At 38.6% G+C, this 24,981-nt stretch overlaps 1 protein-coding gene across 1 annotated transcript; it reads left to right on the top strand.

The window, feature by feature from the left end:
- The first annotated feature begins 6,924 nt into the window (after window positions 1-6,924).
- PRRG1 (proline rich and Gla domain 1) lies at window positions 6,925-24,085 on the top strand. The gene is made up of 4 exons (XM_057380353.1): window positions 6,925-7,039; window positions 10,890-10,939; window positions 15,142-15,302; window positions 21,595-24,085. Exons 2-4 carry the CDS (start codon window positions 10,930-10,932, stop codon window positions 22,111-22,113), a joined length of 690 nt encoding a protein of 229 aa, XP_057236336.1. The 5' UTR covers window positions 6,925-7,039; window positions 10,890-10,929; the 3' UTR covers window positions 22,114-24,085.
- The last annotated feature ends 896 nt before the right edge of the window (window positions 24,086-24,981 follow it).

The following is a 24,981-nucleotide window of genomic DNA, read 5'->3' as shown; positions in this document are numbered from 1 at the left end:
GTAGGCGTTCAGCTTTTTGGGGAAGTAGGGGAACACCCTTTAAAATCTTCCAAGAACAAAATGTTAGACATGTTAGGTTCTGTAGAGGATCTGTCAGTTATGAATGAAGTTTTCAAGTGCTACCTTTATTTGAATTCAGTGTATGCTTTTGACACAACTAAGATAAATTACGTACTCAAATRCAGTTAATTGCACACACAAATTTGTTACATTCATTTGGCATGTGATTTTTAGGAACTTCAATATGAAAATCTTCTGAATTGGTTTTTTAACAACATTTTTTGCTTCCTGCTGAGGCAGAATGGGTGTTGTACTGACTCACTTCATAAGGAGCAGAAGAGCAACAGTAGAATTATTGTTTTAGTTTTGGGAGCTGCTCTAGTGTTTTTTCAGTGCTGGAAAGTGAAAAAATTTCTTTCTAAGTATAACCTGTTACTGGTAGGTATGGATTTATGCCAAGCTGTGACTTAGAGCGTTACTGTGATCCTTATTTCGTCATAAATGACAGTTTGAATTAGATATTAGTTCATCTTMCAGTGTTTTCTCTAGTTATGGTATTCAGAATGCCTCCATCCTTTAGGTCAGTGTGCTTCCTTTAGGAAAACTTTCATGAATTTAATGTTCCATAGAAGTTGATTGGAGAGGACCATGAGTAAAGTGGTTGAACCAGAGGTCAGGAAAAAATCCAGACACAAAAGTCCTTTTTACTCAAAGAAAGCARTCTCAAAATAGAAAAACTGTGTTAATAGCCTTGGAAAAGAAATACTGTTKATGTTGTCGATTTTTTCATTTTAAKCCATTTTTACACAATTACATTCACTTAAAAATTGATCCTTGACTTCAGTCTTGCTACACCAAATGTAATCTKCTATTGAAATAGCTAAGGAGGGATACAAAATTGGCTCCTGAGGTTGATTTTGGTAGCAGATACAGTCTGGAAAGTTCATATTTCCTTTCTGTGGTTGTCCTGGAGAGCAGAGGGCCAGGAAAGAGGAAGGGAGGGTGGTCAATGGGAGAGGAGTAAAGCTGAAGTGCAGAGCATGGAACTGCATCAGTCACACTGGGGGGCTGATCCCCAGTAAAGTGTGGGTGACAGCAGCAGGAAAGGAGGAGAAATTCCTTGACTCTTCTTCAAGACTGAAGCCAGATCATGTTTTAGTATACCCCARTTGTGTGAATGAGTGGAGTACAAGTCCTATTGAGAAAAAAATTAAGCACAATGCAGTAAAGTAATGTGCATCATGTATTTGAAAGTTCAGGTACGGTTGATGTGAGTATTAATGGATGTGGATGTTGAGAGAGGAAAATAAGAGTATTTGAAACTTCTTTTTTTTTTCTTGGTTTGTGGGGTTCTTTACCCTTCTGTTTTACTGCATCTTCTTTGGGTATTCTGGTGGTGTACAACTTTCTGTGCGCTCTCTTTATGCAATTCCCCAGTGTGACAGAAAACTGAATAAAATCTGTAAAGGAGTTGTGCCTCATTATCTTTTGCCTAGTTACCATATAATTCAATAAGATGAAATATGTGTTTATGACTTTCATACCTTCTACGCAATTTGATTTTTGGTTGACTGGAAAATCCCATTAAAACATGCTCTGAAATGTTGTCATATATGCATTGCTTCAGGGGAGGATAGGCAGGGTGGAAATTTATATTAAAGCATGCTGACGGTGCATAAATACTTGGAAGAGAAGGTTTTGTTTGCACATTTCTCTAGCTTAGTTTAGCACTTCACATAGGAATTACTTTTTATTGGTTTTGGGTTAATTTTTCTAAATTAAATGGGGGTGTTAGACATTGGCCTACCAAACAAGTGCTAAATGCAGTTTCTGTATGGGGCAGTGTTGCCTCATCACAGAAAAACAAAATAAACCTCATGAAGTAGTATTATGTTTTCTATAAAATTATTGCATACAAAATAAAGATTCCAATGTGAAATTATCCAGGTTCCTTTTTACTGYGAAAATGCACATTCTGAGATCCAGACTTTTTCTGGGTTTTCTTAATAGCTACTTGAAAAATACTGGTAGTTCAGAGGGAAACTGATTTTTCAAAAGTGTCTATTGCTGCTTGCCTTTCACAATATGGTAATAATTCCAAGAAAAACTTCACTGAGTTGAGGAAAACATTTTTCAAATGTATGGAATTGTCAGGTCTCTCTTTTTCTRTGAAAAGAGCAGAGTTGAATATTGGATACAGATTAATACAGTTGGAGGTTGAATCTTGTACAGCCAGTTTGTGTTACTGGAAAATCTGTAAAGGTATTATTTGTGACACTTGGGTCATGGCTTTGCTTTATAAGCTTTGCTGGRGAAGAAAGTATCTGTAAAAGTTTCAGAGGAGGATAAATGGTACATTGTTAGCTTTGATCTTGTGACCTTTTCTGAGTGTACAGACATTGACCCTGCAATGAAATTACATTTTTGTGAATGGACTGTGCCCAGAGAGTGTTCCTTGGCCCTTCTCTCTCACGTCTGGAGAGGTATAATATAAAATACAGGTAGTACTCTTTACTTTTCCATTCCCTACCTAACCCATATAAGCTTTTAAAAGGCAGAAGGTAATCTGCTTTCTACTTATCCTGAATGCTTTGTTGATTTTTCATTGACTTTGCAGARTCAATGAAAAAGGGAGATTGTAGGAAGTGAGTAGGATCTATTAAAGAGACCGCTAGCCATCTACTCCATTTCTGGTTGTGTCATGGTATTATGTGCTGATATTTACTCCCCTGGTCCTAATCCACTTTTAAACCACTTTGGAGAGGAACTGAATGTAGTTACCCATTCCATACTGAGCACTTCTCTCCTTTCACAGCCAGGTAGTTACCAATAAAAGCCACATTCAGAGAACTGTTATAGTAATCACCAAATCCCTCCCTCAATTATTGATTTCCTTTTTATTTCCTTTAATCTATTCCTACTGAACAGCATCCTGTAGTGGCAAATTGCATAAATTAGACACTCTGTGAAATTTCAGGTCCTTATTTACATCTGAGGTCAGTAGGTACCCTCCAGTTTCTCATGTTTTGAGAAGTAGTAGTTGGCTGTAATGTATTGCATGTGATACAGTTAGATCAGCTGAATATCTGCTTTCTCTGAACCCAGAGGTTTGTTATACAGTGATTGTTAAAACACAAAGGATTTCTTTTCTTTTCAAATAAATTGCAACATATAATTTTTAACCCATATACAATACAGTTTTCATCTGAAGTTGAGAGCTGCTGATTTTGTCAGTTTGTTGCCTGTAAAAYATCAGGAGATGGTCTGAACTACAAAATCAAAGTTGCTTGTGCATAATCCACAGAACAGATGCAAACGTTTCATTTGTATGAAAGCAGAGACAGAACAGGGGAGGAAAATTAAATGAGTGCACATTCAAAACTATTAATTTAGAGGGTTGTGGCRAACATGCTATAAAGAAAATGTTCTGCAGCATCCTGATACAGTTCGTGTGGTTTTTTTTCTTAAAAAGTGCTAGCAAGATCTATTGATTATTTTGCCTTACTATATTTTTTTAAAAAATGCATGATATTCAATAAGCAGCTGTCCATTTACTAGTATAATGTAGGATTTTATCAATACATTATTTAACACTYCAACTACCTGTAAATGTGTAGCAAAGGGATCATGTAGTTTCTCTGGCTTATTATGTGTTGACTTTKTGTGTTACTTTATGATTTTAGAAGCTGGTAACATTTTGGAGAGGAAATTTTTGAAAATATCAGTAAGGGTGATCATAAACTAGATGTTAATTTTAGTTWGTAGGATGTTAATTAGTCTGTAATTGCAAGTTTCCACTCTTTGTGTGTGTGTGTGGGGAGAATGTGCTTTTTTTTTGTTTAAGGAGGTTTTTGGGAGATGAGGGCTGGCTGGGTCGTCTCATAGTTCCTGGATTAGCTGTCTCTGTGCATGTTTTCTTATGGTGTTTCTGAGCGATCACTCCAGAATTTCAGGTTTTTAGCCTTAGTCTAGGCCCTATGGTATCCTGTCTATTAGCAGTATCTAATTTCCATGTCAAGGACATTACTTTTGAAGAGAAGAGACAAGCACACAGACTGCTTCAGAAATCTCTAGCTGTGGTGAGATTTTTTTTTAAATTTTATTTTTTAGAGGTTTTATTGTTTGGTTTGGTTTATAATTTGAGTGACAGCCTCAAATTACATTTATTTTTGTCAACTTAGAGTAATTTTCTAGCTTCACAGGAAGTTTTTCCCAAACATTCACTATCACCCTGTAACAACCTTTGGCTCTTTGCTGAGGAATCATTTATATTGAGCTTCTTTCTTCAGCTTCTTACTGCTGTGAGTATGGTCATACAGTGCACGTTGGGTGTATCTGCAGTAGCATTTTGGTTCAGATTAGAAATCTCCCAGTTGTCACCACTTACTGTACTTTGGTTTGCATTGYAGAAACATTTCAAAACACTCAGACTGAGTTATTTTTGGACAAGGGTAAACCAAAAGATAAACTCTCAGAGCTGCAGTGACACTGCCATYGTGCTCAGCTCATGAAAGCAAATTAGAGCTACCCCAAAGTCAAATTCTTGACCTGTGTTGTGTAAGTGTTGGGTCCTCAGCACCAACTGTTTTGCTCTTTGGGTGCACACCTATTGCTCTGCATTCCTAGCTAATGTGAGTATAGGCATGAATAGAGATAATTATTATGCACTTAGAGGTTATTATTCATGGCCACTAAAAYTGTTTCAGATAAAGAGTCCAGCTATTCAAGCCCAAGTTAGAATAGATGATATCCAGGTGGCTTATAACTTGAGTTAGATTTGTCAGCTGGCACCCAAACACTAATTAGGTCAGGGAGCACCAGATCCATAATGAAGCTGTGTTCCTGTCTCTGTTACCTTTTCACCTTTCCTACTAATTATCTGACTTCCCCTCCACTCCCTAATATGCTTATCCTTGTCATCCAGCTGCTACCCCAAATCAGAATATTCTGACATCTCACATGTGCTGGCAGCACTCCTTCCCTRTTCTCATCTCTTTAACTTACTTGAGTTGTCCCCTTGCAAAGGGCTGTGGAGCTATGGCTGGTCCTGGACATGGTGTTTGCTTCCTGACTGCCCACCTTCTGCTGGCAAAATGGATTATGATTTATAGCTGCCAAAGGCACCGTGATTGCTGAGATACTGCCACAATTGGTAAACCCATCTTCAGTGAGAGCATTAATGGGWTTTCTCTGTTCTTGGGCATTGATTTTTGTGAGAAATGTGTGGGAGCACAGAAGAAATCTCAGTGTCAGTTTTAGTTMAAAGGTACTGAGGGAGGAGCAGAATGTGAAATAATAAAGTGACACAGTATCAGTTTCATGTCCAAACAAAATCAGGATGAAAACACATCCTGCTGTGAAAGCTTKATTTAGTTGTTCGTTATTCCCGCTTGCAAAAGGAGAGGAATTGGTTATTGTTATATCAACACTTCAATGGATTATCAAGTTAAATACTAGAAATTTGAAATCCTAAAACATAGATTGTCTAACCTAAAGCAATGTTTTCTGTCAGTAGTTTACAGAAGAGTGAGGTGTCTGAAATTCTACTCTATAGGCTGTTTGGAATGTCAAGGTCTCTTGAGGATTTRTGGAATTCTGGTTTCCACACAGATGGTTATGTAAGTGTTCACTTASGCCTCCCAGGAACTGCCCCAAATGGTCCCCAGGAGTTTTAAAACAATGTAATCCACCCAAAGTCTCCCTTCTGTAGAGAGGGTTTTGCCACTTCTGCCGGATGTCCTGCTCACCAAGATGTATCAGGAGAATGTTTTTSGTTGGTTTTCAAAGGGAGGGGAAGGAAGAGATAGCTTACTTCATAGCAATTCCTTCCCCCTTTGAACCTCTGGAAGTATCCAGAGAAAAAACAGCCAGAAGATTGCTACAGCTTAAACAGAACAAAACCACTGAGTGAAGAAGGGGTAATAAAGTTGAAGCAGAAGCTCAGACTGAGTCTCTCCAGCTGCAGTCCTGTTCAGCTGCAGTCAAGAAGAGCTTCCTTCTCTCTGCTAGCAGGGYGGTGCTCTGCCCTGTGCATGCTCCTTCTCTGAGTAATGATGTGTTTCATTTGGCTTAGGGTGCAGTGGCAGTCTGCWAAATACAGGTTCCTCTTAGTGATCTGATCTGTGGTTTGGGGTGCTTWAATTAATGATGTTGTTTTATAATGCTGTGATCTAATAGCATATACAGAGCAYAAGGTTTTGCAGTTCTCTGTTTTATCCTTGCCCCATGTAATCTGAGGTGGGATAAATCTTTTGCATCCTTGTGTGATAGAGTAGTTTGCAAAAKGTTCCATCCCTCTTTATTCTCATCAAATTCCCTGGAACACCTTGCTGTTACAAGGAAACTAAACTTAATAAGTACAGGATTCTTCCATATCCTATGGAATTTCTGTTCAGAAAAAAATCACTCTATTTTTCCAGCATTTGAATCCATGTTAATTCTTTGGTACGCTTTTCCTGGGGAGAAAGATCTTTGGAAGTAGATAAGCATAAATGCATTTGTAGTCTTCTGTAACATTTTTTCCAAACATGTAAAAGATGTGTGGTGGGATTTGGATTTTTAGGTAGGCACATCATACATTCTGAATGAATTGCAGTCAGATAATGAAATAGCTATACAGGAAGTCAGATTGATAGTGTTTTAATATTTCTTCTAAACATACCTCCCACAGGAATGTTTCAGTTGTTGCATTGCACTTGATTMGGCACTGAGGAGCTGAAACAGGGGTGTTTATTTTTAGACTGAATGTCTACTGATGTTTGAGTTAACAGTGTTTTTCTCAAATGGACCTGCTTTCATAAAAYGCTCCAGAAGAACCTAAATATTTATAACTTTAAGAAATTATATAGCTTTTKGGCTTAATGAATTGTACAGATTACAAAACTAGAATTAGCAGCTGCATCACTTGTCCGAGTTCTTTTGCAGAATGAAAAAAAGCCACTTCCCCCTTCCCACCCTGGATGCTGTCATGTGCATCCCTCCCCAGCTGTGAGAGAAACAGGGAGCCTTGCAGCATTTGAAGTCACTTTTAACACAGCAGGTGAGAAACTCAGTGAGGAAAAATACTGCTGCTGCTTTACATTAGCCTTATTTTCCCTTCCCTTTCTACTCCCTTCCCTTAAGGACTCRCTTTGTTCTCGATGTTCTGTATCCTTGGAACGCATGACAGTGAGTGAGAACARCGCAGGCAGTTTGTGTGCCCTCAGTCAGATCCTCTGTCCTTTCATGGTACGTGCTGCACACAAGTTTCCATTAAACTTAGAGTCAGGAAATGTACCCAGAAGAGGTGTGTGCCTGCCAGCCAAACATGGTTATCCTAATAAATGCAACAAAATCTTGTAAAAACACTGTCTTAAGACAACAGCTTTTAATGCTGAAATTAGTTACCTTCCCAATTTGAGAGATTGCCACTGCTAGAATGTGATTACCAGCTTGGAAAATGTGTATACAAATATTCTATGCTTTATGATTACAGTGTAAGCAAGATTTGGGTACCTTCAGAACTGAGAAAAAATATTTGGGTTAGTTGTGGAARTAAATGTACAGCTTGGTTTGTTACTTCAATATTAGTAACAATRTTAGTAACAATATTCCTTAAACTTKCATGCAAGTTGTTTCTTGTTGATAAGAGGCTGCAGTCCTTTGGTAGTGAGCAGGGTACTGCTGGTAAATAGCACAGRTGGTGTTGGTGTGTTTCCTGGCTGTCTCACAGGCTTTAGAACTCACTGTTTCCCATTGAGTCATTGTAGTTTCTATTGAAGTGTTTGGTTCGTTGTTTTTTGTGGGTTTTTTTTAAGCATTCCTACCATTTAACCTATCAAGCAGGCAGTCAGGAAAGGTCACGTGTTGGTTGGATATATCAACTGCCATTAACTCAGAATTGGACACTCAGCGTGGCTGTAGTGCTATACAGGTGTCCACTGTGTTGTAGCTTATCTAAGGTGATGCATAGCCTTATACAAGGATAGACAAGGGATTCATGAAACAAATATTTATGATACTTAGATACTGTCAGGGATTGTGGGGCCTGTGTRTGTTTGTTTTTGCATTTTTGTACAGAAAAGAAAAACATTTCTTTGACACCATAGGGTCAGCATAGGTTTCAGTAAGGTTCCTGAAGATTTAAAAGCAGGAAACTAAGTAGAGTTGGATAGAGGAATAAATGAGTCAGTAGTAAGTCAGGATGTTCSTGTGGTGTGACCAGCCCTCTTCAGCTTTATTAGCTAACTTATGACGCTAAAAARGAGTTTTGAACTTGTCTTTGTTCAATCCTTTCTTCCAAGCCACCTTTGAACTATTTAGTCAGTTTGAACCAAAAGTGTCAGAGTAGAGGACTAAAATATAATTAAACTTCTTCCCTTTAGGGGAAGGGACTATTAATAGAGGGCAAAGACCCAAATGCTTCCTCTGCAGTGGGAGAGTCTGTTCCATGAGTGAAATGTCCATGTAAAGGCAGGGCAGCCATTGCCCATGTCCTCAATCAACCTCTTGCCCTGTAGGTTTTGGGGTGTCATAGCAGGAAGCTATGATTTGTGGTAGSTTGGAAATGAAGAAGTTTGAGAGGAAAGTCAGGAGAACATAGAAAAGACACGTTTGTCAGAGAATGGGCATTATTAGTTCCAGAGAGYTCTAAATACTTGTAATTGCTGTAARAATCTAATGTAGATTGATGAAGGGAAGTTTCTGTTCTACAACTATTGACTGAAAAGTCATATTTGATATTTCCTAGAGAAGGGCATACCTTTTCCTTCTGTGATGAAGGAGCTAAAGTAAAATATATTTTCTGTTCTGCAGCCACTTCAGCAGCTCTTTATTTTGTTATTTGTCCTCAATATAATTTCCTTTGAAAAAAAAAAGTTATTTTGCCTTCTGTGTTTTTCTTTTTTCTTCTCCTCCTTGTGTTTTCCCCAGTTTCACAACCCATGTGKGTCAGTGCTCTGATGTTCATTCCCAGAGAACATGATATGCCAAGTACCTAGTGCCAGRTGCCAAGGCAACTGCAGTGACTTGCTCTGCTCCTGGTGGAAAACATCCCATAGCAGGGGGGAGGCACTAAGTCCACTTTTTCCCAACACAGTTCCAAGTAGGCATAGCCATCTGAGTGGTTGTGACTCATAGATGTGGATGCCTGTGTTCTGTTTTTGTTTAGTTTGTTTGGGTTTTTGTTAATGTTGTGGAAATCCACACATAAGTTACTTGTTAAAAAGGTGAAACATTAATGACTAACTGAAATTTGTTGCAGAAAAATGACCCCATTCAAGAGGGGGAGCATAGGAAGGTGAGTTTCATTCACTGCATTGCTCCCTCTTAACAGAGAGCACTCAGGCATGCTGCCTCTTCTGTTAGTGTTTGTTTTATCTGGGGGGCTGTTGCAAAAGCAGCACTCTGAAACTGGTGGGTAATAAATGGCATAAGACAATAATGACACAATGGATGAAGAAAATAGTTACACCACTAGCCTAATCTTTTGGGACCTGTTTATATTTGTAAGTTTGGCAATTTCTTCATCAGAGATATTTGGATTGTAACAACGTGACTAATCATTAAACAACACTCATTTTTATTCAAGAAGCAAAGGGCAAAGGTCACTTGTTTTGGCATACTCTGCTAAGAAAAATTCTGGCTATTTGAAGAGGTTTTATATATATTCTGAAAAAAAAAAAAAAGTCCTCTGCCTCTGTCAATCTACAATACGTAGAGATTTGATGAACTTGCTTTAAAATCAGCTTGTTCCTTCATGCCACATCTTGTAGTGGTAATCTTACAGTTTTGTTAGCAGGCTGGCATGTCTTCATGGAGCACAATTCACCTCAGCAGTCCCTACAAGTACTGCCACCTGCTCTTGCATGATGAGTGGTGGTGTTGGGCAGGCCAGGCTGGAAACTTTCCCTCTTTGTTTATTGCAACAGCCATGGACAGACTTTTACAGAAAAGTTTGCTTCTGAGGGTTTGGATTTATGGAATGTRAGGACATCTGGGTGGTATGATATGTTGATATTTTACCTGGCCTCTGAAGACTGGTGCTAACTCTTAGGAATAGGTAATTTATTAATAAAATACCCTTTAACCTCGTGGTGTTCTACTAACTTGGTTATAGGCAGTTGCTCTTGCTTTGCTGAAAGCTTTTATTTTCCTAACTATTCCCACACCAATAAAGACTCCAAGAAGCTGAACTATTCTTGCTGCCTCCAGATGCAGTTCTTGTTGGCTCTCTGCCTGGTGAGTGCAATGAGCTTCAGGCACTTTCTCAACTGGGAGCATCTCTTGTCTCTTCTCTTTCCAAGACGAGGTATAAAGTACATGTAAGTTCTTGTAGGGCAAGTTGGGATCCTCTCATGTAGTGCAACTTCCTTTGCCAAGTCACAGGCCTTGTTCTGCCCTTGAACTTTATGCAGGCATCCTGTTTTAATCAGTAGCWGACTCTGAATGAATTTCCATGTGTTCATTCTGATTTCAAAAAAATGTGATCTATAGACTAATGAGTTGACRTGATGATCTCTGCAGAGTGAATTTAAGTCTTAGTTAAGGTATAAGTAATTACAGTGGAGAATGTAATACCTTTCAAGTTCGATTAGGCAAAACAGGTTGCATTTTGTTTAAACTTATACACACCCTCTTATTTCATATTAACATTTTTGCATATTTTGAATTTGAAAAGCCTTGCAAAAGGTTGAAGCATTCATCATTTCAAAGGGTTGTCTTTTGCTTGGATAGTGTTGCTATACTACTGAAATTAGTCTGCATGCAGTACTGGTACAACTCAATAGAAGGATTAATCTTGATCATRGAATTTCAAATTCTGATGTATTTGTATTTGGGAATCAAGAGAACCATTTCCAAGTTGATTGTAATTCACAAACTTAACAGGAGCTTTCCTCTTTTGTTTACAGACTTGATATTTGCAAGTTCCCTGCCTTGACAGCAATCACCATGGATAGTGGTAAGTTTAACTTAGTGATGAGTGTGCATTCTCTATTATTTCCTGTGAAGTGGACAGTAACACACCCCAAAAGCATCCTCTGCTCATAATCCCAGCCTCTTTGCACAAAAGGTGCCCTCTGGCATTGAACTGGCTTTGATGTTACATGTGACACAGATCTTTGCCCATGCTCAACTGAAGTCAYGCAACTGTTCTGACAGAGATATTTGCAGACCATAAAAATCATCACAGACTTATTATGGCCCTTTGAAAGCTGACTACAGAATGAAGACCACAGAGCTGAATTTCCACCCTTGAGTACTCCAGTTTTAATTGTTTTTAAGCTTGTCTCTGTAACTCTAGATTYTCAGAGCAGAAGTCACTTTATTAATAAAAGCACAAATAATTTTTCTTCTTCCAGGCCTATTCAAACCAAATGGTTTTATTAAGATGACCTAAAGAAAGATTCTAATTTAATAGCAGCAGCTTCAAATTTAGAGCTAAAATGTTTATTTTTACTATTTAGTAGTGGTTTTAGTCTGCTTAGATGTTGATAAGGAGTCAAAAAAGGAAGCTCAATAAAGGTCTCAATAGAGCTGGTTTTGTTGTCCAAGATGCCCCARGCTTTGCTTCAGTGGCATTTCTGTGTCTCAGAATATTTTCCCACGCYGCTGCTCCCTGCTCCTTCTGTCACTGCAGACCTAAAGCCTGTTTTCTTTCCCTGTGACAGCTTCAGCTGGCAGGCTGCAACATATTTATCCTCTCGTGTCCTTGCCTTGCTCTGTTTCTGATTGAATTTCACCTTGCTGGAGTAGCCATTCACTATTAGGATAGCAGGCAGGCTTTCCAGAGGATGTGTAATAAATTGATCTGACTGTATTGTTCTCTTCAATAATGATAAGTGAAACTAAGTCTTTGGAAGCTTTCTGATGCCTAAAAACTTGGTAAAGCCAATTGTTACAGTTACATGCACAGTACAAGCATGTCTGAAGAAATAATGTATTCAAATGCATTAAATTTGGTAGTTGTATATCTTCATCTATATCCTACAAAAACTGGGGAAATAGAAGGTACTTCAGATGATTCGTTCCTATGTATATCTTACATAATGGCAAAATACTAATTTTGATTTTTCTTTTATCTTGTATTTGCCAGTTAATCTGCATAACAGTGATTTATCTTGCCTCATTCCTCTATTCTTACCACATTCAAGTCTTTCCTGATTATTTTCAGCTCCCCAGTAACAGCTGCAGTGAATTCTGCCATGCTGTGGCTTAGCTAGGTGGGCATCCAACCCAAAGTGGGCTTTTTGTGCACTCTGTAACTGAATATCTACATGATTATGGTCCTGGAATACTAAGAAGTCACAGTGGCTTCTGCAATACACTTCCATTATCTTTTTTTTTATAGGATTCATCAGGCAGTGACTGATTCTCATTAAATCCCTGTATTTCAATTGCATGGCTTGGTTTCCTTGATACATTTGTATTGACTTCTCAATAGGATTTGAAGTCACTAGGAGTGTGCAGAGCATTAAAAATGTCACATCAAAACAAACAGGTTAATATACTTCATTTTATTCCCCAGCCTTACCACGTCAAAAGGCATTCTGGTCTGGAATAGCCAGAGATTGTTATTTATCAGACACATGCATAATTAATATGAGATGTAGTTTATTTTCCTTAGCAGGCTTTTTTGTCTCTGTGATGTGTGCATTTTTTATACTTTATTGTGAGAGAAGACMCTTTCTGAATATGAATTGTTAAACAAAAACTTTGGGGGTTTTAGATAGTGATATATTGTCCATTCTTGAACTGAATTACATTTTGCTGTTCTCCGTCAATGCATTTTGAATCAGAAATGTATGATTCACTCATTTGGAAAACTGAGGTATTACGTAGAAACTCATACCAATATGTGTCAAATGCAGTATTTCTTAACATTCCAACTTTTAAACCTTTATTCTCTCTGCAAATTGGAAAGTGCATGCAGAAATAAGTATTTGTATCTTGTTTCTGATAGCCAGAATCTGTACATCAGGATMTTTTCAGCTACCTGCATTTTCCTGTGTTACTTTTCCCTCTGCATCTGATACAAAGCTATCATGGTTTCTCTCATTGCTCATTTCAGGGATGGATTGCAGCTGTGAAATGAAATTCCCTAAGTTTYATCTGCTGGAGGAAGGGAAACTTAATTTATAGTCCATTATCTACTCTTCAGTGCCTCTACATATGGGCACTGTTGGGAGGGTCTGGGCTGACACATGTTCCCTTCAGGARTGCCCACAAGGAGTTGGGGGAAGTAGGAAAAGCACTGGCAGTCCATCCCCAGGCATGGCTGTGTGCTGCATTCCTGACATGGATGAGTCCTTCAGCTCATCACCTTGAGGTGATCACTGAGGCATGAGGCGGAAAAAAAATAATTTATTCAGGCCTAGAGGGAAGCGAGGAGAATTGTGTGGGAAGCAGAAAAAAGGCATCTTTTTTTCTTTCCTTTTGAAGAGGTTTATGAACATTAATTTCTATGTTATTCAGTCAATGAACTAACATAGTAGGAGATGTCCATGTTCTTATCTGTGGTGCTGAAGAAAACCAAATTTGTGGTAGATACAGTTGTAGAATTGGATGCACTGAACCCCTGGCAACATCCTAAACAGTGTATTTTGTATGATGCATTTTGTAATGCATTCAACTGGAAGCATAGGAGTCAGTGTTTTGGAATTTAGTTTTCACCTCTTCATTTAATCCTTTGCAAAAGGAATATCACTTTTCTAGTGATTTGAAACCAAGTTGTGATGGACTGACCTTGGCTGGGTGCCAGGTGTCCCCCAAAGCCACTCTGTCACTCCTCTCCATGGTCTGCACCACAGGCTCCAGTGGAATCCCAGCTCTGGCACCTGGAGCACTCCACCCCTTCCTTCTCCACTGACCTGGGGTAATTTTCTATCAGCTTCTCACAGAAGCCAGCTCTGTAGCCTGGTCACATCGATCCATTATGATAGAATACCACAGATACTAAAGAAATTTAAAATTAGTTATGCCTAATTATGCTAATCATTGCTGGCAAAKACCACCACATATTTCTAAAGAAAAAATATAGTGATTGTCTTTGTTTCCTTGCTGCCCTCATTTTCTAACATTAAAAATCAGATGATTAAGGAAAAAAAAAAACCCTTCAGACTAACTGCAAGTGAAGCAATGCACAAATGATTGTGTAGGCTAGGAAAGTGCTACAAGTGCAGTAGTGTGGCAGTGCATTGAATCATTATCCCCTCTTGCTGGCACTGAGAGCCCAAGAACAGTGTAACACTGACTTGATGTTCCTGCTTCCTGACCTGAAATACCTGCAGAATTCCTGCACTATGCACTGCATATGTACCTCCTGGGTAATTCAGTCTGATGGATTCTGGASTGTTCCCAGTTACTGCATATGTAAAAATCACTGGGTCAGAGAGTTTGATGGAAAGCTGGAACATCAGAAGAAAAGAGATTGCTTCCAGCTTTCTTCCTTAAACAGTAAACTAAGAAACTCAAATAAAGAATACCTGTGCGAGAACATTGGTTGCCTTTTAGGGTTGTTTCATTTGATTCATCAAATCAAGTGAGGTTTTCTGTATGGTTCAAGAAAATAGAAAGAGGCTACATCCCCTCACACCCTCAAAGGGGTGCCCACTGTATGGCTGAGATTTCTGGAGTGAGGGGAGCAAGTCTGCTTCAAAGTTGCTTAAGAAAACTTACAAACTTAAACATTGATAAATGCAGCTCTCTGGTTTGTGTGACTCTGGGTAACAGTCATAAATATTTATATCAATAACTTCACAGCATTCTGGTTGTGATGCCCTCAGGCAGTTGCAAATATCATTTTGGATGTTCTCAAGTAGCATTTGTTTGTTCTCTGTCAGTTTAAGAAGTTGCTTGAGCTGAGCATGTGCCTGTCTCTTCCAAGGACTCTTGGGCACCAGATTCAGTCTTGTTTCACCACACACAGCTATTGAATTGAGGTCTGTGCATTTATGACATTTTAGCAATAGCTACTGAAATTGTAGGCCCAACTACTTAAAACAGTGAGCAAAACTAGGAAAGGCCTTTTATCATATCAAATAAAGGGGAAGACTTTGAAGAAGCTTTTTCTCAAAGGCACATTTTCTTTGAGCAATTTTAGCATGAAGTTTTGGGTGTCTATTTTAGAAGTGACCTTTTATTGTCTCTCCTCTTCTTATTCAGTGTTCTTAACAGAGGACAAAGCCAACTCYGTGTTAAAAAGATACCCAAGAGCCAACACGTTTCTGGAAGAAATAAAGCAAGGTGACATAGAACATGAATGCAGAGAAGAAATCTGTAGTTATGAAGAAGCAAGAGAAGCATTTGAAAATGAGGARAAAACGGTATGTTTTGTTGTGTATGTAAAGATGGGTGGGGTGTATTGATACKAAACTTTTGGGTGTGCTGAGTGCTTGTGTGTTTTCCAACATTGCATTAGATTTGGGGTTTGCGTGGGGAAATTGTACTGGCAAGGCCAGTGATGTAGTAGTCAGAGTGGCACAGGGAACATTGCAGATTTCTTCCAAAATTTACACAGGTGACACATTCCTACTCTCAGTGGCTGAGCTGTACGTAAAAAAATAGCAATATGTAAAGGCATACTGGACATTTTAAGTTCTTGGCATCTTTTTGTTGGGAGTCATAGCTGGAGTGATGGAAAGGGCTGGAATGAAGATTTTCTGATTTAATAAAATGAAGTTGTAGGACATGTGGCGTCTTCAAAGCTGCTTCTTTCTGAAGCTGTTGAAAGCCTGCACACATTTTTCACTTCCCAAACTTGGTGAAACTATTCTAATGATAGCTCATTGTATAATAAAGAATAGTATGTGCAGTGAGACAACTTGTAAAAAAAATTGTAACACAATATCACTTTTGCTTTTTGTTCCAGTCACTAGAGAAAGCATAACCTAAATATGTTGTCTCTAACTTTTCTCCCATTTAGAAACATTTTTTTTTGTTATGGTAATTAGCATTTCCCTTTTTCAGAGGTGTTTGGGAAGTAGTAAAATAGAAAGAGTTACATTTCTTTTCTGTCACAAGTAGTGAGGGAGCTTCCAATAAGGTCCTGACCTTTTATCCATTTCCAATACTGTGTCCTTTTTCCCTGGCTGTTGTTTTCTGCTGTGGGGAGTTGCTAATGGCCAGGCTCTGCTAATGTGCAGTTATTCCTGACCAGCCTCATTTACTGGGACTTGATTTAGTGTATTGTGCCCCAGCAGTATCCATCCATACAGCCACTTAGCAATACTTTATATCTGTGTCCCAGAGGAAGAGAATGGATGCAGTAGACTGGGAACATGATACAGTATATTCAGAGAAATGCAACTTTCTTAGTACAGATAGAAAGGAATTCAGATAGGGTCTGTAGCTTATTTATGTCATGGTAACCTTTTGTGTAATCTCTCTTTGTATTTCTTTTTTATCTTGTCTACTTKCTTCTTTGTTTTCCTACAGTCTTCAGGGCAGGTCTGCAACAAGATTTGTAATATTAAAAGAATATCAAGCAGTTCCCTGAAGTTATTTTTGGTGCATGATTTTTTAAGTAGCATTTTGTATGTTAAGTGTGCATACATGTCATTTAWTATTTCTAAGACAGGCTTGGGGATTTTGACAGATTCAGAATTATTTTTTAAAACTGTAAAGTTAATTATRAAGATAGAACTTTTATGTTAAGCTAGAGCCAACAGGGAAGAATTTGCAGGACTTCATGGTAAAATAGAAYATGAAATTCTGTGTTGATAAATGTAATGCATGTGGAGGAAATGGGAACATTCATTATAATATATGATTGGCTCTGAACTGAAYTCAGGAACAAGATCTGAATTTCAATTATGAAGACTTCAGTTTAATGCTGAGTAGTCAAACAAAGCCAAAACAAAATTAAAAAACCTTGAGTTCTAAGAATCTTAAATAAAGGAACAGGGATTATAATAAAGAGCTTACCCACATCTTGAATGTGTACAACTCTCATCTCCCTATCTCTTTAAAAGCAAATTAGTAGCTGAGGAAGGACCTGAGAAGTGTGACAATCAATCAAAGATATGAAGAGACTTGTATAGTGAGAATAGATCATAAAATAATTGAATCAGGGAACATGTGATGATGTCTGTGAGACAAAGGGTGAGTTGAAGTCAGTCACTTGCCATCCTTCTGATAGCAGAGCTAAGAGGGCCTCAAAGGAGACTGGAAGGTGCAGTTACAAAGCAGACAGAAGTCTTTCCTCACCACAGCTAATAGACCTATGGACTGCCTTGCCACAGGGTATCTCAGATCCTAAAAGCTTGTATGGGTTCAGAGAACAATGTAAATGAAGGCAAGATAAATCAGCCTGGAAACATTAATTGAAAGGAATCTCAGCTTTGGCTAATGGAAGTTGTGGTARTACAGATATGTGAAATTTGGAGAAYATCACTGCYTGCTTGTGTTTGAAYTCTTCTTTCAGTGGTCTCTAAAGATTATTGTTGGAGAGAAGTTGACAGATGAGGTGAGCCCTAGGTCTGATCTTGTAAAGCTGTTTATTGATGRTGCCTGTAGCCTGGAGGAGGTCACTGGTCAGGAATCAGAGGTTTATCAGGTTATCAGATTTATTCAGATGTTATTGTGCCAAGCATCTGTGATTGTAGCACTGGTATCAATTTGATTCCATTAACTCAATTCTTYTTAATTTAAAGTGCATGAAGATTTTATAAGCTGGAACTCACAGGTTTTTATTCATGTTGCAAATTTCCCATGTTTTAAGTATTGTGAAAATTGCCAAGTTCTCTGTGTTGCTTTATTCACGCAAAACAAATTGCCACTAAAAGGCTTAGTAAGCACCTCAAAACTTGTCGGCACCAGATCTAAAATAAAGTGATTGAGTCAGACTTCCAGTGTCAATCTGTGTGTAATTATAGATGCTGGATAAATTCTCAGAAGAGAAGAGGTGAATCTTTTCCTGCCGCCTGGAATTGGGGGCAGAGCAGAAGAAAACAGTGTAGGAGGTGCACTCACTTCCCCTTATTGCTTTGTTCTCACTCTCTGGCTGGCAAATACCAAGCAGTCTTCTGACTGGCTTCTTATCAGTCCACCTTTAAAACAGGTCAGGCAACTGGCAAAGGATCATTTGAGGCTATCAATGCTGCCAAATTCAGTAAAGGCCTCAAGCRAAGGCCTCTTGAAATTCTGAAGAGGGTGTGAGTCTCTTGACTTCCTTGTGGATGCCTGATTTGATTCACCATTCAGATCCAGTTGCCTGATGCTAACTCTGCTCTGAGAAGTAATACAAATAAGAGGGAAACAAAATTCTAGCAAATTTTGCTGTAACTGTCTTTGGKATGCCTTTGAGAATTTCTTTTTATTATTTCAAACTGGATTTGCCAAAGCACTAAGATACATTCAGAAAAGTAGTTCTTGGCAGGAATATATGTTAGATGTTTTCTAAGTCTTTTCCATTGCAGTTATCTGATTTTGTGGCCTGCTTAACTTAGTTTTTCAGCCTTATAAGGCTTTTACACCTGGTTTTCCCAGTTGTACAGCACTCAGGGAGAAAGGATTATTGAAGTGTCCTTTTCATTAATCACAAGTTAGTAATTTTGTCCAGCAGAAAGTCCTTTCTGTTGTTAGTTTTAGAGACCAGCAATCGTGGGAGGGATTTCTGGGCTTTGAGTTTTCCAGCTTTAAATTACTCTTTAACTTGCTGTATGAATTTTACAGCTTTGTAACTTTTCAGTATTTTCACCTCTTGGTCTTTTACACAGCAGTTTGTACAAATCCTCACACTGTGCAAATTCATCTAAGTTGTYTATGGCTTTGTTGGGCAGGATTTGACTTTGTCCAGATGTGCTGTACTCYTCCTGCACCATCACTTTACTCTGCAGTGTAGCTGTGGGGTGGCAGAGCAGAGGGAGAGTTTGCAACTTGGCAGCTGTGCAACTCAAACCTGAAGGAGGAGTTTCCTGCAGTTCCTGTCMGTTGTGGCAGTCTGGAACTAAAAGTCTTTGTGCTTCTCTTGGAGATCTGAATTGCAAAAATGCAAGCTGGAAACATGGGATCTAGTAGGCTAACAAGGTTATTTTTGTGGGGTTGTTTTTTGTGGTGGTTGTTTTTTTTTCTTTTCCCCTGAAGGAGAGCATTTGAAGACTTTTTTCTTTTTTATGACTAAGCGTTTCTTAGTGTTTTTCACCTTTGTGCAGAACTTTATTCCTCTGTCTCTGTAAGACAGTGTTTAGACCTAAAGTAATTTTTGACCAGAGGGTGAGGAGTGTCTAAACTGTCTTGAATTTTCTTTGCCTTGCATGTAAATGAAAGAGGACAATAARCTACTTTCATCCTTAAGGCAGTTTAAACTCTTACCTTAAGCTCTTTGTGCACCTGTCTGGTCACATCACAAGTCAAAGATCCCCAAAGCCACACACCCTATTCTGCTGTAAGTGCCTGCCACTCTGGGGGAACAGAACAGCTTTTCTGCTGCTTTGCTGTGTTGCAGAGTGCCAAGGAGTGACGCTGCTGTTTCAGCTTTCTGAAAATACAGAGGCATTTTCCACAGCAGATAGAGCTGACCTAGAAGTAACATGGAAGCAGTATTAAAATACCTGCTAAAAGTCACTACTTACTAACCTTCTGATGGAGAAGGTGCATTTCCTCTGCAGTCTGCACGCAAAATAGATTGTTGGGGGAGAAGTGAGATTTCTTCTTTATTCATCAAAACTACCTTTCTCCTCCAGAGAGTCTTTAAAATGACATATCCTTGCACAGTGTATTTAATGACTTTCAGTAAATCTTTGCAACTTTGGTCTTAAAAATAAATATTGTACCATTTTTTTTTTTTTTGCTGCCACTGAGACCATAGTGATGTGGGAAGTTTGGTTCCAGTACATACAGTAGCATTTCATAATCTTAATTAATCCTTTTCTGCTTTTTTTAGTCTACCATTTACTATTTATCACACTAAGCAATATACTCAGCTGTATTCGAACCAGATGCAAAAGTAAGAGGCATGCTTAATTACCTGGTAGTCTAGTGGGGAGAGGCTGAGGTGTTTGTTTCTGCCAGATTTTATCATGCAGAGACCCCAACAGCCCTCAGTTGTGCAGCTAATGGCATTTTTCAATGTTAGTTCCTCCCCAAATACATTTTTCCAAACTCAAAACTGGTCTGGGGTTCACTGTGGTACACACATCAAGGAGGACCCTTGTAGAGAAGTATTTAGAGTCCATCTTCCCAGAATTTCTTGCTTTGCTGGAAACCAATGCCACCTGACTTAAGCTTAGAAGATTTGGGTTCACATCAAAGAGGAGCGTTGTGACAAACTGCTTGTGGTGTCAAGCCTTGAAATTTAGGGAAAATGCCTGATCCTGGATTGGTGCAGGAGTTGAAGTTGGTGGCATTTTCTGTCTAATGCTCATCATGTGACAGCAGGCCTGAACTAAAAAAAACTGATTAATCTGATTTGCAACCTGAATACATCATTTACCAACAACTGAGCAATGACAGTTTCAATTCTACCTGGTGACTATTCTATAAATAGTTGCATGAAATGTGTACTGTCATTTAAAATTAATGTGATGCTGGCAGGTGCAGGATGGGGTCAGGTCTGTGCATTTTTAAAGAAAATTTAAGAGTTCAGAGTTTCTGGTGTGGATTGGGGGGTGTTATTAATTGCAATTTCTTTTTTTTTCTTATACTATAATATACTAAAATATACTAAATTATGACTATAAAACAGTGGAAGTGTTTCATAGTAGAAGAGATCTTACATTACAGGTGAGGATGGCTACTCTTGAGGCAGGGTATGCTTTTCTGTTGTACTGTTTAATTATAGCATTTGCTGCAGAGGAAATTGGATGGTAACATGATCTTTGTGCTCCCACTTGCACATATTATTATAACAAAGAGGACTTTCAAGTATTGGTGTCCTCCTTCATCTTATTTTCACTTGCTCATATTTTCACTTTATGTTCCATTTATCTGTAGCTATGTTGTCAAGGTTTCTAGAATGTAAAACCCTGTGTAATAGTTTCATAGTTTGGAGCTATTTTTAACTGTAAACAGAGGATCTGGATCAACTCAAAATAAGCTGACAGCAATTGCCTAATGAGCCAGAGGGTGGGGGATGTCTAAATTATGGTAAGACAGTACAGCATAGTTGTGCTTTGCCAAAATGTTCTGTCATTGTGAGCCAGTGCTTCCCTGTCAAATTGTACTAGTGTATCATTGCAATTTTAAAACAAACAAAGCCTAGACTTGTATCTTGAATGGTGCTGACACATTCTGATCCACCACTGATGTGCATGCTGATTAGGCATGGGCTTTTGAGATATTTTTCTCCTAGTTTGCTCTATGGTTGGGTTTTTTTTTTCCTTTTCTTTGTGTATTATTGCTTAGTCCTGTCTGTGCTGCATGTTTGTAAACATAAGAGTGCAGACACAAGAATATTGAAAACAGTGAGGAGTTTGTTTTTAAAARCCAAATCCCTTTTGTATCACTGATCACACGAGAAGAAAAATTGAAAGCTTGTGTGTGCTTATCCATGCCAGTTCTTATTTTAATCATCAGTATTTGAAATGCCTTTTTTTYCCCTCATTCTTTAAAACAACTTGCTTACATTGCTTATTAACTGTGTTATAATTTCTGACGTGTTGTGTCTTGCTCTTCTAGAAGGAGTTCTGGAAAGTCTACAAAAACGGACTCCAGGGAGAAAGTAACACAGGACATAGCTGGTATTCATTTTACCTTGCATTTCCATTAATCATTGGCCTTTTTGTTATCCTCATTGTCATTTTTGTCATCTGGASATGCCTGTTTAAAAAGAAAATGCGTAGGCAGTCGGTGTACGTGCACAGGGGAGCCCACGGAGCGCTGGGCGATGGTGCTGACGGCAGAGGGCCCCTCCCGCCGCCTCTCAGCATTGTTCATTCCCCACAGGAGGAAATGTATGAAGTCAGTGGGCTCTCTCCAGGAGGTCTGAGCTATTCGGATGCACGGTCAGACTCAATATCCACAAGGCTCTCAAACTGTGATCCTCCTCCCTCCTATGAGGAAGCCACTGGGGAAATCAGTGTGAGAAGAAGCGAAACTGAGCAGCATTTAGATCCACCCCCACAATATGAAGACATTGTGAATTCCAGCTCAGCCGGTGCCATTGCACTAACTCCCATTGTCACCAGTACTAAATAAACCAAGAAGAATGCCATGGACCTTTTAAAAATCAGTAATCATTTTGTAGCACTTTATCTTGGCTTATTATGCATTTCCGTAATTTAACGGACTTGTACAATGAATTTCACCTTTTTTAGGTTCACTCTGTCTTTGGATTTGGGGTTTTTTTTTTTTCCCATAGAAGGTTAAAAAAAAAAAAATCTGTATTGAGAGTGTAGTGCAGATACAGATGTGGTGCTCTGTCATATTTCTCACAAGTACCTCTGTTTTAAAGGATGTCACTTGTTTTATTCCAAACATTGTCCACATTCCCCACAAGATTGGTAGGATCCCCCTCCTCTTTCTTACTGCAGACGGTCAGAATTCCCTGCAATAGGGAATYCTTAAGCAACATTTTCATAGTTATCACACTAGAGGGGACTGATTTTGCAGTATTGYCTCTTGTTTGGTTGGTTCCTTTTTCTCACTTGGATTTTTGTTACATGCTGCACCCCTCCCCTGGCCCTCGGGAGGCTGGGAGACTTTGTGTTCAAACCAGGATCTCRTGTAGAGAATGCTGGTGTAAGAGCAATAATTGCAGAGTCCTAGCAGGAGAGGTGTATTCTAAAGCTTTTGGTATTACAGCTCAAAATTCTGTAAATGTTTAGAAGCTGACAATTCAAGACACTAATTGGTGAATTTATTGGTTTAGGTTTTTGTCTGTGTTCTGCCTTTCCTGTTTCCCTATCTGGTTTTACTTTGTATTCTAGAGGTGACAAGTGTGCATATRTTAACTTCAGAACTCAAAAGTTCATGCAACAGTTTTACTGAAGTACTCAAGGGTGGATAAAATCCTGATCATGGACTTCCTACTGGGACCAGGATGTTATCTATAGCACATAAACCCAAAGGCATTACTTTCCTTTTTAAAAGGGGAAAAGGAAAGAAATTCAGTGTCTGTGACTTCCTTTTTTCCCCAACTATCAAAACCTTCCTTAAGGTTCTCCCAGCTGTGAACCCCTTCCTCAAATTCTCAGATTCTCTTGCCTACTCACATGTACCTTGTCTGCACCTTCTATTGGTGCCTGTGGAAATTCTTTGCAGAGAATAAAGATCCCTTTTTTAACAAAAACTACATTTAGTGCTTATCCATTCCAGCAAGGAATTCTAAGAACACACAGACATAACCCCAAGCATTAGTGTGGAATGRCTTTTTGAGGCTGAAGAGATGGATGCAAGTTATTTACAGGCCTGTGCAGAATTTTATCCACCTGCTTTAGATGCGGATGATAGTTAAGGTGGTAGAAATTTTAGTGTGGTGGTTCTTTTTTCACAGGTTGATTTAAAAGTAAAATTGCTTGGTTTAATTTCTGAGTATTAAGGTTCAGTTTTCTTTCTTCCCATGCCAATGTAGCATGGCATTAGCTTAGTGCTGTTCTGTGTTCTACTAATCAATTAGCACCAAATTAAATATATTGAGCCCTGAAGAACTAAATTATGATATATTGGCTTTCTTACAACAGAAACCCAAACTGTCTTGTTTCAAATATCCCAAATGACTGCCATCTCTTTATGTCCCTCTCATGGGGGCTTGGCCCATCTTTTCCCAAAGGATTTTTGTGGCAGGAGACTGGAAGGAAATGTATGGTTATAGATGAGTGTGCATGTGCACACTTTGATAAGAATATGATCTAATATTCTTGACAAGAATATATTGACAGGAGGATTCAGGAGCTTTATTTTTGGCAGAGAGTAGGTTGCCTACATTGCCTGCTGGGGATCTTCAGCTGCTAAGGCAARTTGTATTAGAGATGAGCTCCTGGCCAAACTCCTGACTCCACTGTCAAAAGTATAGCTCTTACATATATTCATTATATATAATAAATATATTAAGATAGATGGGTAAGTACAATATGTTTTGGACACTTGTAGTAAAGATTGCCTGGGTCTTGTTTGTGGACTGTGAGACCTTTTCTTTTGAAGTGGTTTTAGCTYTTGTGATTCCYRAATTGCCACTSRTGGAAGTTAAAGCTCCTTTCACAAYGAGCAAGAGTTAATAAATACACCTGCTCTAGGCAGGTGTTGCCAGAACAAAGTGCCTCATCCCAGCRTGCACAAACCACCTCAAAAAGAGCTGGTGCTTCAGTGTCTGTGCCATATTGGCACCTCTTGTGCCTGCCAGCGCAGATAGTTTTAGCAGTAACTTCCTTGTCAGGATATGGGACTTTCCTGTAGGAAATGCATGGAGATCACCCATTTCACACTAGGTTGTTAAGCAGCCATCRTCATCCCCTGAACATGGGCAGTCTGGTTTAGTAGTTTGGAGATGAGCTGGCTTTTCACTTTTTTCTTTCTGTCTTTTCTTTACTCTGTATTCCACTGCCACTTTTAAAAGGTTTGTCTCTGGCTCCTATTGATCCTGTTACTGTGTCCTGTAGATACTTTTATGTGCAATCTAAAATTAATGCTTGCCATTCCAAAAAAAAAGTCACAACCAAAAACTTAAAGTGATCTATGAGTTGAATTAATTGGACAATGCCTTTTCCATGTACATGAGCATGAAAGCCATTGTGGGCTATAAATTTATGTCTTGGTGAATAAATTTAATATTTAAATGAAACCTATGTGGGACAGTTGTGCAAATGTATTTCCTCCGAGACATGAACAGTTTTCTCCATGTTGGAATAGTGTCAAATTATAAATTGTTTTGTTCTGTTTTGTGAAATGGGGAAAATAGCTTAGTCTTGTGGTTGGCTTTTCTAAMCTAATTGAAAAATAAAATTTTATTTGTACTGGGGTTTTATACAGCTTTTTTTTCCTTGTTGTTTCACCTATCCTGTAACTGCATTGTCATGCAATAAATATAAATTTATAGTCATATCTCTCTAAGGTTTTGCAGCTCTGAAT

This window comes from Malurus melanocephalus, unplaced genomic scaffold (assembly GCF_030028575.1).
Source record: "Malurus melanocephalus ecotype Western Australia unplaced genomic scaffold, MMel_1.1 scaffold_448, whole genome shotgun sequence".
In the NCBI taxonomy this organism is placed as follows: Eukaryota; Metazoa; Chordata; class Aves; order Passeriformes; family Maluridae; genus Malurus; species Malurus melanocephalus.
The sequence above is the reverse complement of the archived record's forward strand: the minus strand, read 5'-3'. Positions and strand labels throughout refer to the sequence as shown.